Source organism: Tupaia chinensis, unplaced genomic scaffold, assembly GCF_000334495.1.
Source record: "Tupaia chinensis unplaced genomic scaffold, TupChi_1.0 Scaffold147980_1, whole genome shotgun sequence".
Lineage (NCBI taxonomy): Eukaryota > Metazoa > Chordata > Mammalia > Scandentia > Tupaiidae > Tupaia > Tupaia belangeri.
The window spans coordinates 60,497-75,998 of NW_006207830.1; the positions used below are offsets into that span (position 1 = coordinate 60,497).

Sequence of the window (15,502 nt, forward strand, 5' to 3'; positions counted from 1 at the left end):
CCTATAAGCTTGTCTCATACAGAGAATGGAGGAGAATAAAGACATAAAATTGTGCAAAATGGTGCAATAGAAAATACCTTCCAGGACTGTCAGGTGGCATGGTGGTTAAGGGTGCTGGACTCCCACATGGCCAATCATGGTTCAAGTCCTGGACCTGGCGGCTTGCCTTCTCTCGCTCTCTCCCCCTCTGTGTCCTTCTCTGGTCAAATTTAAATAAATAAATAAATAAATAAAGGTATTTATATCTATAAATACCTTCCTTCTAGCAGCAGATGATTTTCCACAGAAGAAAGGCAAAAACAGCATCCAAGATTCTGCTATTAATATTTTAAAGATGGATGGAAAGGCAGTACTTAGTTAATACAATAAAATGCACAACTTTATTATTCTGTAGTGGTCCACACCAATCAGCATATGCTAAAAATTCCAAGTCATTGTAACATGTGAGGATTTCAGAACGAATTTTCACCAGTCATGGCAGTAAGAACAACAGGGACACACACCCCTCTGCTGCTCTTATGAACTGTCAGGGACCCGGGCTGCGCTGGGCACTATTTTTTTCAGGGATGTTTGCACTTCCTTGTTCCTCAGGGTATAGATCACAGGATTCAACATTGGTCCAACAAGATTCATCAGAATCTGCACTACAGTTCCCAGCATGAGGCTGGGTGTGGGCTGCAGGTAGACGGGGATGATGGGCCCATAGGCACAGAAGATGGCAATGAGGTGGACGCTGCAAGTGGAGAAGGCACGGCGCCGGTCCTCGGCTGTACTGATGCTCAAGATGCAGACCGTGATTCAAGTGTAGGAGACGAGGATCAGGAGGAAGCAGATGAGTGACACTAGGCCAACGTTGGTGAAACTCATCCTCTGAGCCAAAGACGTGTCAGCACAGGCCAAGGGAAGGAGAGCTAGAATGTCACAGAAGTGAGCCACTTCATTGGGATCACAGTAGGACAAGGTGGAGGTGAGGGGCGTCAAGACACTGGAGTGGATTCACCCTAACAGCCATGTGCCTGCAGCCAGGGCCAGGCATACTTAAGGATTTATGATGACAGTGTACTGCAGCAGGTAGCAGATGGCAGTGAGGTGGTCATAGGCCATCATGGTATACAGGAAGCACTCAATGCTCTCAAGGAAGTGGAAGAATAAAAGCTGGGAGACATGGCCTTTGTAAGAGATAAGTCGGCTCCAACCCATGAGGTAGAGCAGCATTTTGGGACAGGTCATAGAGGAGAACCCAATATCAAACACCGCCAAGTTCCCCAGGAAGTACAGGGGTTTGTGAAGGTGAGCAGAAGAAACAACAGCCACAAGGATGGACACATTCCCCAGCAGAGTGGAGGTGTGAAAGGGCAGGAACAGCACAAAATGTACAGTGTCCAGCTCCTCCGTGTGTGGGATTCCCAACAGGATGAACTCGGTCACTACTGAGCAGTTCTCTCCTCCATGAGCCTGTCCTGGGGAAGAAAGAGAAAGCAGAGCCCATGGAGGAAGGTTCTGGCTGATTTCAATGGGTGAACACCCTGGGGAACACTTTATAACTTAATGACTGTATTTTGGTTCTGAGTGATGGAATGATGACTTGTGACCCACCTTATAGGGTGTTAACAGCTGAAGACAACAATCAGAGACACATTAACATTTTCTGTAGAAATAGTTTTGTTGTACCAATTTCCAAAGCAGATATTCCTTATTAAAACATTATTTTTAAATTGTGAGAGCAAGTATTTTCCAAGGGAAGTACAGGGCCCCACAAAACAGGATCCTTCTCCCCTGAAAGAGAGATATCAAGTCACAGAAACATTAGGTTTTTTTACATGTGTCTGGAGATTCTGGAGATACTACCTACACTTGAGAATCACTATATTTGTGAACAAATATTGCTGACAAAATTATATTTTGTCTCTCTGGTTTTCTTCCTTTTGTCTTCTTTTTTTAGTTTTTTTTTTTTTTTTTTTTTTTTTTTACCATATGGCACATGCATTCACTGAAGAAAGACTGAGAGAGGGAAAGTAAGAAATCACTCCTCAGTGAGTCAGAGAGTGGGGAAGTGAAAAAACAAGCTGCCAGGGCCAGGATTTGAACCACAGCTGGCCATGTGGGAGTCCAGCACCTTAACCACCACACCACCTGCTGGCCCCATCCTTGTGTATTTTTAAGGGCTAAAGGTTGTAATAAATGTTGAACAATCACACTATTCAGTTCAACATGCTTGTACAACATGAGAGTGGTTCATTTAGTTCTCATCGTAATTCTTCAAGAGCGGTGCGTGAAAGAGGGAACACTGGGCAGGAGAAAGCTAAGTAATTCTCAGTGCAGGTCGCTGGCAAGTAGTAGAACTAGGGCTCTGAGTCCCCACCTGCTTTAGACATGTGTGTCTCCCTTGTACTGCATCCGTGGTGGATGTGGTGTAGCATTGCCGACCTTGCGGGACCATGCCCCATGTAATACATGTGTTCCTTTGATATCACCAGGTTCTGAAAAGGCCTCTGCTCCTCCTTTGTAAGAAATGGAAACCAATCTGTCTCCCCAGCTATCACATACATATAGTTATATAGTCTAGGAGAGTAGATGCTTTTTGGTTTTATAGTTCTATCCCCCATGCAAAGAACAATTCCTGGTGCAGAGTAGGTTCTCAGTAAATGTTTGATGAATGAAAGAATGAATGAAGTCACTCATTGATTGATAAGAATTTATTTTTCCTGTAAAAAGGACTTCAAAAACACTGTCAGATAGTGATTTCCCTTAAACAATTTCATAAACCAACTTGATCATGTACCCGTTCCTCTATTGCTCAGTTTCTCTAAATATTTAGGACTTCTCAATTTTCCCTGTCACACTGGCACCCAGGGGAACCTCTGCATCATATCTGAAGGTGCCCAGACCCAGGACAAAAGCTGCACATTATGTGTCCTATTGTCAAAAAGCCTCCCTTGTTACACATCACATAGATACAAAGGCTGAAGGGGCCCACCCAGTGGTGTGGTGGATTAAAGTGGTTGGATCTCATATGGCTGACTGAGTGGCTTGAATCCTGGAGCTGGCAGCTTAAACAACATTCTGGGCATGTGTGCATGTGTGCACAAAATCCCTGAGAGAAGAAGAGAGGAGAAGGGATTGGTGTATGGCCATGTCTCTTGGTGGGGTACTTTCTCACTTTCCCGTCTTTTCTGTTTGTCTGTCTCTGGCAAGCACATAAACCTTATAGCAAAAACTATAAAAAAGAGAGAGAGAGGAAAAAAAAAAGACTGAAGTTATCCAGGCTTATTAGGGTTTTCATTCTTTGAATCATTTTGAAACAAGTCTAAGCTCCTGGTTATAAAGAGAGATGAATAGAACAGGGTTTCTGAACTGGTGGGCCACTGTGATTGGTTGTAAGACAAACTAAGGAAATAATGTCCCATTTTTGTGCCCAGTAACCCCATGTCCCTGTTCATCCTGAACTCAGAATATTTGTAAGCCAAGGACTCTGAATTCTCTCCATTACATAGGCATAAAAGGCATAGAAAAGGAAAATGAATATGACACTTTTGTGACTTACAGGAGGAAGTCTGAACCTTTTACCATCTGTCTCCCCAGGATCTTCAGCCCAAATTCACAGCACAAGCCATGGTTAGGGATCTCTTCCCATAATCTAGTGTTCTCTTTTTCCTTAGCCAAATAAATTTAGACTAAATGAAACAACAAATGTGCATCTGTCTTCTGTAAAGATGTCTTCTAATACAATAATAACTACTTTTTTTATATGTGAAAATTTAAATGTCCTTGGAGCCCTTGACACACTGCTCCTGAATGAATTTATTTTAAGAAGTTTTTGACCAAAGGGAACAATTAGGATTGAGTAAATGACTTAGTTGAAACAGAATATGATGATGCTGTTTCCCCCGTGATATGAATGAGATGGAGCCATAGCTATCCCTTTAAAAAAAATTGTATAGAATGTGTGCACTTGCCAGAGAGATATGAAAAAGAGAGACTGAGAAAACACCTCCCAATGAGGATGGCCATACTGCAATCCCATCTCCTTGCTTTTCTTCTCTTTATTTTGGGTATGCATGCATGTGCACGCCTGACGTGTTTTTCAAGCAGCTGTGGGTCAAGGACTCAAACTGTGAAATCGACCGTGGGTAGTCTAGCCACCTTTACCACCATGCCACTGTTTGGATTCGTATCTATACTTTTTACCCAATGATTGACCTTGGGAAGAGAGAGAAAATTTGAGGGATACAGCCCAATCTTAAGACATACGTGGAAACCATTTCCTTAGTTTCAAGAGAATTGAATTTGTATGTTAGTTACACACAAAAAACATTCCCAGGAGAATTAAAGATTTAAGTAAAAACAAACTATAAAAATATTAAAGACATATTTTATCTCTAAACAGGATACACTAACCTTTAATTGTAAAGGAAAATTCTGAAAAATCATCCACATTAAAAGGTGTTGACCTGATCAAGAACATACCTTGAAGCTAATAAAGAAGAATTACAAACTAGACAATATTTGTAATACATATTATGAAGAAAAGATTAATATTCAGAATACATGTATAACTACTATGAGTCAATTTTATAAAAATCAAATTAAAACTGGACTAAAAAATAACAAGTTTTCCAAAGGGATAAACGGAAATAGTCTAATATGTTTAACATATTAGAAGATACTTCATTTTATTAGTAATCAAGGGTTATAATTTCAAACCATCAAATATTAAGAAGGATGTTGAGATAAAATGTTGTCAAGAATGGATTTGCTAATAATTCTTACTTATTGAGGATAAGAATCTCCTTGTTACAATAATTTCATTTTGAAAAGCTGTTTGGATGCTTTCTATGTACATTTTTCTGTCTCTTGAACTTATATACCCTAGATATGAAGACACTGGTTTATAATAGCAGCAAGCAGAAATCCCTTGCATATCCAGGGACCAGCAGTTAGCATAATGGTTATGTCGCTGGACTCCCATGTAGATGACTGCAGTTCGAGTCCTGGACCTGGTGGCTTATACTCATGCTGGGTGCATGTGCATGCGTGCCCAAGATCCTGAGAGGAGAATGGAGGAGAAGGGATTGCAGTGTGGCTATCCCCCATGGTGGGTGATTTCTTGCTTTCTGTCTCTCTGTCTCTCTCTGTCTGGAGAGCATATGTGCCCCATAGCAACAACCTGTCCAAAAAAAAAAAAGAACAAGAAAATCCCTTGCATATCCAACATCAGCAAATGAATGCATGAGATGTAAAATTATAGCTGTACAAACTTGAAGGGAACAAAGGCGATCACCTCTGAATCCATTCAAGCAAATCTCAAGACCTGAGAAAATGAAATAATATATTGTTTAGGGATGAATGCATTTGAGATGAATCCATTAATAAAAGAAAGACATTGTCTTAACAAAATTGAGGTTACTAATAACATCTGGGAGAAGGGGGACAGCAGAAATACACAGAGGAAACTTTTGTGTTTCCTTCACTTGTTGCATGTATAAAAGTGTTCAATATTCTTTAAATGGTATGATAGTCTTAAAATTTGTAAAACAGTCTCCAAAATACTTTACAATATAATTTTTTGTTTGTTTTGTTTTTGCCATTGGTTATGTGTGCTCATCAGGGAGAGACAGAGAGAGAGAGAAGGAAAGTAAGGAATCACCTCCCAGGAAGAAAGGCCACACACACTGCAGTCTGAAGGGTCCATGCAGACAACACAAGCTGGTAAAGAGGCTGCCTCCCATACCTAAGGCAGGGCCTGGGCTGGGAAGAAACTGCAAGACAAGGCCAACGGTTTACGAGCCCTATACTGACCTGCACTCAATTTCTCTGCCGTGAGCTTTACTGTTATTATGGTACCCTGCAAGGGCAAAATATCACCCCCAACCATTACAATAAAGCCAATTAGTGATCTTGTAGGAATGTAGTTTCCTAAGACAGCACACAAGGGCCAGGAAGTTTGAGACTCCCCCACCTGCCTGTTTTAAGCCAAAATTAGCATATGTTAGATTAAGTTAGTATAAGCCAAATTAGCATTAGAAGCATATGTAGACTAAGTTAGTTTAAGGCTAGTTTTATGTAAATACCCCTTGTTAAAGCTGCAGGCCAAAGTTAACTCATGCTAGGCCAAGTTAGCTCATTCACCACATGACAGGGACTCAGAGATAAAACAAAAGAACTCACTAATTGACAGACTTGGCAAATAAAATACAGGAACCCACGGGTTTATAAAGAAAGAAAAAGCCTGGATGACGACAACAGGATGAACAAATTTGAAGGCTTCAGGGAAAGATTAGCTATCTTAGCTGGGAGCTCTTATCTAAAGCAACAGGTAGTTTTTAACTACAAAGAGTTTCTCATCTATGTGCTGTTGACTATGAAAAACTGCTAATAAAACATCCTGTGTTGTCTCCTGCACTACAAGATCATCTTCCTTTCCCATATGGACAATAGACTCACCCCCTTTTGTTGTAGTATATAGATAGTCCATATATTAACTGTGTCTTTACTTAACAAGACAAGATTTCTATCTAGGCCTTTTGTAACCAGCAATGTTGCTGCCCTGGCATGGGACTGAAGTTATCAAGCTGGCCTGGAGCTGAAGTTATCAAGCTTCCTGTAAGCCCTCTCTTCAAAAGACCCTTCCCAGTAATCAAGATCTGAGAAGAAAATACAACAGACAGATGGACTTCCTCATCCTGAGAACTGTGATTGATTATACCTAATCAAACAAGACAGACATCATGTTTTATGATCATTGTTCCTGTACTTTAAATACCTAATAAAGTAAATTTTTTACTTCCCCTTACCCCCCTTACTTCCCAAACATTCTTCAATAAATATGTATGTTTTAATAGCCACGGCATGGCAATCTGGAGCTGGCTCTGGCTGTGGCCGGCTGAGAACATGCTAAGGAGTATTGAGGTCTCAGTCTAATTTTTTTTTTTTTTTGGAGAGATTTTCACTGTAGGGCGTGTGCGCTCGCCAGACAGACAGAGAGAGACATAGAGACAGAAAGCGAGAAATCACCCCCCAGGGGGGATGGTCACGCCGCAATCCCTTCTCCTCCATTCTCCTCTCGGGATCTTGGGCACGCACGCACACGCGCCTGGCGTGAGTTTTAAGCCACCGGGTCCGGGACACGAACCGCGGTCGACTACGTGGGAGTCCAGCGACATAGCCATTACGCTAACTGCTGGTTCCCTCTAATTTTTATTTCTGATCACACGTGTCACCTTCCTGTGTATGAGTCTCAACCACCGCTGAGGCTGGACGCTGGCAGCAGTCCTTTCTCTTGGGATTTTGGGCACACACACACACACACACACACACACACAGATGTGATTTCCAAGCTAGCCCATCCAAGACTTGAATTGTGATCTGCCATGTGAGAGGCCAGAGCCTTAGCCCCATGCCACCTGCTGGTCCCTTCAATATATTTTTAAGAAATGTGCTGAAATAAATGAAAAATATATGATTATTTTAATTATATATGTTTACTTTAAATACTATAAATAACATAAAAATATGTTTTTCCAATTAATAAAGAGTGGAGCCTCTCTAACATACCTTAAATTAATTATGGAAGGCATATACTTTATTAACACATAGTTTTAAACATGCTGAATTATGTCATGTTTGGTTGTTCACCAAATATATTGTAAAGTATAGATTAAAATTTCATTACATCTGGAGTTAGCAGGTGGCATGGTGGTTAAGAGCTCTGGACTCCCTCATGGCCAACCGTGGTTCGAGTACTGAACCTGATGGCTTGCTTTCTCACTTTCTCTCTCTCTCTCTCTCTCTCTCTCTCCTCTCTCTCCCCCCCACACTCTGTCCCTCTCTGGTCAAATAAAAATAAAAAAAGTTAAGTAAAATAATTCTTTAAAACTTTCAGTACAATTGTGATCTTGTGGTGAAGACAGATAGATACCATACGGCTAACCATGCTGTGTAAGTCTTGGAACTGGCTGCTTGAAAAATATGCTGGGGGGGTCAGCAGATGATGTGATGGTTAAAGTGGCTGGATTCCCACATGGTTGACTCTGGTTCAAGTCCCAGACCCGGTGGCTTGAAAACCATGTCAGGTGTGCATGCATGTGTGCCCAAAATTATGAGAAGAGAATGGAGAAGGGATTGCAATGTGGCCATCTCTCCGGGGGATGATTTTTCACTTTCCCCTCTCTCTGTCTCTTTCTTCTCTAGTGAGTGCAAATGCCCTATGATAAAAACTTATTTTTAAAAAAAGGCTGGGCCATTTTGCATACATGAACAATCTTTTTTTTTCCCTTTTTTTTTTTGGACAGGTTTTTGCTATAGGGCACGTGCACGCTCCAGAAAGACAAGACAGAGATAGAGAGACAGAAAGCGAGTCTGGGACTCTAACCGCAATCGACTACGTGGGAATCCAGCCATATAGCCATTACGCTAACTGCTGGTCCCAACATGAACAAAATTTTGAAAGGAGGGAGAAATGGAGAAGAGATTGCAGTGTGGTTATTCACCCTGTGTGTGTGTGTGTGTGGGCGGGGGCTCACTCCCTCTAGCTTTCTCTGTCCCTCTGCAGAGGGACATATGCCCTGTAGCAAATATTTTAAAATAATAATAATTTAAAGGTTAGGATATATAAAGTTCTACCAAAGCCAAAATCACCCATAATGAATGACAACCTTTCTATAAAAGTTTTTTTTAAAATGTGTAGTTGATGAAATTATGTAAGGTATTTTAAAACATTTGACTTATATCCTCAGAAATAAATGTGTATTTTACAGTGTTCCAGAGACTTGGTAATGGTGAAACAGAGAACTCCAATTTTGAAAAGTTCTAGGAGCTTGGCGCCATGAGTTTTTGTTGGATCTGCTTTTATAGGAAAGTAGGAAAGAAATTAGCCCAAAATACCTTTAAAAATCTATGTATGTACAGCTACCTCTTTGTCTCCTGACCTACCTATCAATGATCTATCCATCCATCCATCCACCTTGCCAAACAAAGGCCAACTCTAGTTGTCAATACCACCCTAATAACCCAGTTGACCAAGTTATTTATGAGAGGACTAGGCAGGACCCCCTCACAGTTAATGCTGGGTGTGGGTTCCTGCTAAAGAATCAGCAGCAGCAATAGGATTTGTTTCCCTGTGAAGGTAAGGGGGTGCAATTCTCCCTGTGTCCTGATATTCTATTGCCTTCTCAGCCCTCTAAGAGGGTCTGCTCCCAACACCAAATAAGCCACTGTAGCTCATATACATTCTAAACATGAAGTCTTTTATCACAGAGAGTCGATCTAAAGGTAGCAGGAGATTCATTGAATAGGATCCCTCTAGTCTGAAACACAGTATATCTTATGATCTTGGGAGAGTTTGGAAATCTTGACAAAAGTATGTTCTAATGTGCTCATGCCATCCCTCATGGTGGTTTATGAATGAAACATTATTCCAGTGACTGATTCTAGGAGGAGGACCCTGAGTGATGTCCAAGGTGGGTAAGGCTTGGTTTTGTAACATCTGAGATGAAAAGTTTTGTGTTTATGAGCAAGAATAGGAACCATTTACTTTCATATCTAAGAAAACTTGCTACAAGTCATCTCTGGTGCAAAGGCTAGAGGAAGGGGCACATTTCCAGCACCAGCGTATATCCCAGCTAGCTGGACCAGCTGCAGGAGCAGTTCTCACTGTAGTTGCAGGGTATCCCAGGGTATGCCTAAGGGTGTGCTTGTGTTCCTCACCACCCATGCCTTCACCGCTTATTCCTGTCCAATAACTCACCTTGTGCCCTTCTGGGGACCAGAGAACATCAGAGCACTCTTAATTAACATAGCATTGAAAAGAATGTTTTCAAATTCAGTTGGCCTTTATTGGAGGAGTCAGCAGAGCATGTCCTGTAGGGCAAATCCTACCCACCACCTGTTTTTGAAAGGGGAAGTTCTGGAAACCTGGCCTCATCCATTTGCTTACACATTATCCATGGCTGTTTTCATGCTACAACAGCAGAGTTGAGTATTTTTGGCAGATGATATGACTTACAAAGCCTAAAAGATTTACTATCTGGACCCTTATAGAGAAAGTTTACTCATCTCCTATTGTGAAAGGGGGACAATGTTACAATTTTTATCTACAGATTTGCTTCCCAGACATTCTATGGTCAGAAAGACTTTTACAACTGGCAACAATGGATTTTTTAAAAATAGTTTAATACACAAATGAGGAGGGGAAATCAGTTTCACCCACAAATGGACTAGTGACTTCCTTCTGACACAAACTGCCCCCCAGCCAGCTTCTTCAGGGCTCCTTTCACATCTTTGTTTCTCAGGGTGTAGATGGTGGGGTTGAGCATAGGGGTGACTACGTTGCCAAAAATCTGCACGAGGGTGACCATTACTTCACCCAAAGATGCCTGGGTGTAGATGAGGGCACAGGGCCCGAAGAACAGCATGACCACGGAGAGGTGAGACACACAGGTGGAGGCTGCTTTGCGCCTCCCTTCAGCCGAGCGCATCTTTAAGATGGTGATGACTATGCGGATGTAGGAGGCAAGGATGAGCAGGAAGCAGATCATGGACACGAGGCCAATGTTGGTGAAGCTCACCTTCTCAATGTTAAGGGTGTTACCACATGCTAGCTTGACTACAGGGAAGATGTCACAAAAGAAGTAATCCACTTCATTGGAACCACAATAGGGTATTTGGAAGGTCAGAGTTGTGAGAATTGTGGCATGGAAGGAGCCAGTAAACCAGGTACCAGCAGCCAGCAGGGCACACACCCGGCGGTTCATGATGATGGTGTAATGCAGAGGATAGCAGATGGCAGCAAACCGGTCATAGGCCATCACTGTGTAGAGAAAACACTCAGTGCTGCCCAGGAAGTGATAAAAGAAGACCTGGGACATGCAGCCCCCCAGGGAGATAACTTGGCTTCTCACTAGCAAGTTGGCCAACATCTTTGGGGTGCTCACAGAAGAGAAGCCAATGTCCAACACAGAGAGATTGCAGAGAAAGAAATACATTGGTGTGTGGAGATGGGTATCAGACACCACAGCTACAAGGATGAGCAGGTTTCCCAGCAGGGTACAGAGGTAGAAGGTCAGAAACACAACAAAGAGCACGGTCTCCTGCCCCTCTGTGTGCGGGATGCCCAACAAGATGAACTCTGTGACCAAAGTGTGATTCTTTATCTCCATAGATGTTACATGCTTTTCTGGAAGAGGGTGGGGGGAGAACTGTAAATTCATGATACAAGACATCAAATTCCATTGATATCTACAAGAAGATTCCCAAGGACAGCAGTGAGGATGCTGATGAAACGATTATACAAGTATTTACCACCTAGAAGTTGATGTGGTGTTTGAGATTGAGGATTGAATGCTGGCAACTTGACTGCAAGTAGCAGATTTTTGTTTTACAATCAGAGAAGAGCAAATGACACACTCAAATATTGGGGAGTAAGAAGAAAGCCAAGAAAAAAAGGAAAAAGAAGAAAAGAAAAAAAAGTAGGGTACATTTATAGTTTACAGAGGATGTTCATAATTATTATCTAGGTAAGCCTTAAAAAATCCAGTAAGATAGGTACTAATACTTCCATTTCATAATTGGTGAAAAAAAATCACGACTCATGGAAGTTAAACAACTTGTTCAAGTTCTCATACATGGCTAATGGCAGATCAGGAATTAGAACCTAATGATTCCTTAATTACACCCTAATTAGAAAAGGGGAAAAAGAAGTATTAAAACATGGGTAAGGGAAATATTAATATGGACTCTGAAATGAAGTGAATATAAAAATAACTTAGTTTGTTTGTTTGTTTGTTTATTTATTTATTTATTTATTTAGAGTGTATTTTACCATAGGGTGTGTGTGCTCCCTGGAGTCAGAGACTGTAAGAGGAAAAGTGAAAAATCACCCCCCCCCCAGGGGACATGGCCACTCTGTAATCCTTCTCCGTCATTCTCCTCTCAGAATTTTGGGCACACACACACATGCACCTGACATGATTCTCAAACCATTGGATTAAAAAAGGGAAATGCAGACCAAAACAACAGTGAGGTACCACCTAACCCCAGTCAGAATGTCTAAGATTAAAAATAATAATAATAATAATAACTGTTGATGGGGGTGTGGTCAAAGGGGAACTCTCTTACACTGCTGATGGGAGTGTAAATTGGCCCAGTCACTCTGGGAAACAATTTTGAGATTCCTCAAAAATCTACAAATAGAACTACCATATGATCCAGCAATCCCACTTCTTGGTATCTACCCAAAGGACAGAAGAACTCTTCATTGGAAAGGTGCTTGCACATCGATGTTTATTGCGGCACTATTCACAATTGCTAAGAGATGGAACCAATCCAAATGCCCCCGTACAATGAATGGATTGAAAAACTATGGCACATATACTCTATGGAATACTATTCCACCATAAAAGCCAACAAAATCCTGGCTTTTGACAGAAAGTGGAAGAATATGGAAGATTTACTGCTGAGTGAGGCAAGCCAGGCTCTGAAGAGAGACATTGTATTTCCCCACTTAATATATACCAAGTGTCTGCACTCTATGACTGAAACTGACTGATTAAAGGTAGTACAAGCACAAGAGATGGGTGTGAATGCCAGATGTGGTGTGTGTGGAGGAGTGGGACCTAAGGAAGGACATTTGGAGGAGGGATACAGAGGCAGAGCATTGACGGGATGGGGAGGTGTGGTGTTATCGGTTGAAGATATTTTGATCAATTGGACTGGGGAGAAATGCTCACATTGTAAGCTAAATAATGTGATTGAATGTATATAAAAAAAATTTTAAAAAAACCCTGGAACTGTTGTTGACTATGTAGGAGTCCAGCACTCAAACCGCCATAAACCACAGTCAAACACTTGAGAATCCAGTGCCTTAACCATAATGACATCTGCTGGCCTCTCACTCAATCATTTAGTTTTTAAATTTGGATCTCTTTATACACATCTTTCCCTCACTGGCTTTGAGCTGCTCCCTGATAATTCTTATATTAACCCTATCCATTTGCCTGTTCTTATTCAGCACTCCAGACAGCTACACGAGAAATGTAACCATTATGTGCCTTACTATATTTTTGTCAATGTCCTCTAACATCTCATGAGCTCTCAAAGAAATGTTGATAACACATAATCTAAAATGGAACTTTTTTCATATGTAAAATAGTAAAGTTTTCCCATTTGTTTCTACTATTTAGTACTAGAGCTACTCTTTCATGTTATTTTGTTAATAAAATAAAAAAAAAAACACTTACATATACCATTTATAGCTGTTCAGTTTCACCATATGGGTATTCATCCGTCACTCAGGTTTATCAAAGCATCTTTGTGGATTTTAATTCTTTCAAACATCACAGGCTATATTCTTTCCAGCATGAGAATCTTTTACTTTATGAGGTCTCTTAATGTCTACCTGTAAGTTCTAGTCCACATAGAAGTATTATTTTTTTTTTGTTAAAAGAAATTGGTAAAAATTTGTCTACACTGGTAATAACTTCTCCTTTGTTAAGAGAATTAGTGATATTGTACATACTTTTCCTGACATGAGTAGGAAAGAGAACTAAGTGTTTTGTTTGTTCATATTTTATTTTTGCTAGAGGGTGAGGATACATGTCAGAGAGACATGGAGGAGGAAAATAAGAAAGTGCCCCTCCATGGGACATGGCCATGCTGCAATCCCTTCTCTCCCACCTCTCCATATTTTTGGGATTGGAGCACACATGCATAGGTGCCCAGCGTGTTTCTCAAGCTGTCAGTTCCGGTACTTGGGACCATGCAGTGAGACCCAGCCACTTCAACCACCAGATCAGGAGCTGGCCTAAGAACTAGTTTATTTTACTAATTCACTTCATTTAACTACATTTGGGGTGGGGTTTTTATTTAGCAAAATACAAATAAAACATTTTTCAGATCCTATACATAAAGTAAGTCACTTAAGACAGAATATTTTATTAATATCTTAAAGAGATATTTTATTTGAAAAGGGAGTAAAAAACAAATTCCATGACCTACACAAACTTACCACATGAACTCAATTGAACTGAGCATGTTATCTCACATATTAAAGAGAAGCAACCCTCAAATACAAGATCAGGATTAATTTTTATAATGAATTTAAAAAATCAGATTATTGGCATTTGCAAAATCCACCATACTCAAATCTTTTTTCTTTTCACTGCATCAGAGTAATAAGACTTCCAAATTTTTTATGATCAAATAGAGTGCAAGAGAGCATATTTTCTATGCATTTTGGTTTCTTTTTTTTTTTAAATGTTGAGATAAGGAAAATACATTCTAGTGATTCTATAGTTTTGAGTGAAGAAGAGAGATTACACAGTTAGAGCTGAAGTATAACACCAAAAGAAGAAAAGTTAAGAAAAGGTTAGACATTAGTTAGGAAAAAAGATCATGCCTACAATACCAGATTATTGCCTTAATACAACAAACAAGTGTTGTATTATTGCCTTAGTACACAAGTTTTAGAAACCCTGTGAGATGCTGAGACACACACAAACTCTCTATCAAGAAACACACAGACTAAAAGGAAATATAATATGGTGTCATGCTGATAGTGTTAAAGGTACTTGCATGACCCAGTTATGCAGTTATCAATAATTTCTACTGGAATTTTGAAGGAAGACTTCATAAAAATAAAAACATCCAGGGTATGTACTGTGAAAGGACCTACATAAAAGAATAAAATACTTGGCTTTAATTAGTTATCTAGAATGGTAAGCTTCCTAGCAAACGATTTTGGTAGCAGTGTCTATAATGTTTAACAGGGTGAATAGTTTAAAGCTGGAGAGACAAGCTAAGAATCTAAAGCAAACATCTAGGCAAGGGAAGAAGAAATAATAAATTCACATACACTAATGAAGTATTAATATAATTGATAAGTCTTCATATAATAATAGACTAGGCGAGTGATGGAGTGATGGTGCTGTTAATTGAGCTATGGAATTAAATAAATTACACAATGAAATCTAATGTTGTCAGGGTAAATAATAGGATAACTTTTGTAATCTTGTTGACCATGAAAAGCCTATAGACCAGCCCATTGGCAAAACATAAAGGCAGTGAATGCATGGCTTTAAAACTAAGGAGAGGACTTGGGGCTGGACTTGCACCTGAAAACATGAAAGGAAATTAGATTACTTCTTGGGTGTATGAAGACATATAAGAGTACTGAGAAAGAACAGGAGAGAAGAGCTGGGAATATTTAAAAAGTGGGGGAGTTGAGTCCCTCCTTCATTCTTTCTGCTCAATTCCCCATATTATTCCATGACTCAACTGCACTGATAAGTAAATAATAATGAATGATAATAACTAATTTTTATTTTACTCTCACTGTAAACTAGAAAGACATGATCCTAAGCCCTTTATATACATTAATTTATGTACTCATTTTATTATTTTAGAAAGTTTGCCCAAGAGTTCATGCACTCACCAGAGAAAGACAAAGAGGAGAAAGTAAGAAAGCACCCCTTATGGGGCATGGTCATGTTGCAATCTCTTCTCCTCC

At 40.2% G+C, this 15,502-nt stretch overlaps 1 protein-coding gene and 1 pseudogene across 1 annotated transcript; both read right to left on the reverse strand.

Moving 5' to 3' along the window:
* Positions 1 to 516: 516 nt before the first annotated feature.
* On the reverse strand, positions 517 to 9,712 carry LOC102478192 (putative olfactory receptor 10D3; annotated as a pseudogene).
* Positions 9,713 to 10,214: 502 nt separating this feature from the next.
* Positions 10,215 to 11,156, reverse strand: LOC102478626 (olfactory receptor 958). Its single transcript, XM_006169978.1, has one exon. It carries the CDS (start codon positions 11,154 to 11,156, stop codon positions 10,215 to 10,217), a length of 942 nt encoding a protein of 313 aa, XP_006170040.1.
* Between the last annotated feature and the right edge of the window lie 4,346 nt (positions 11,157 to 15,502).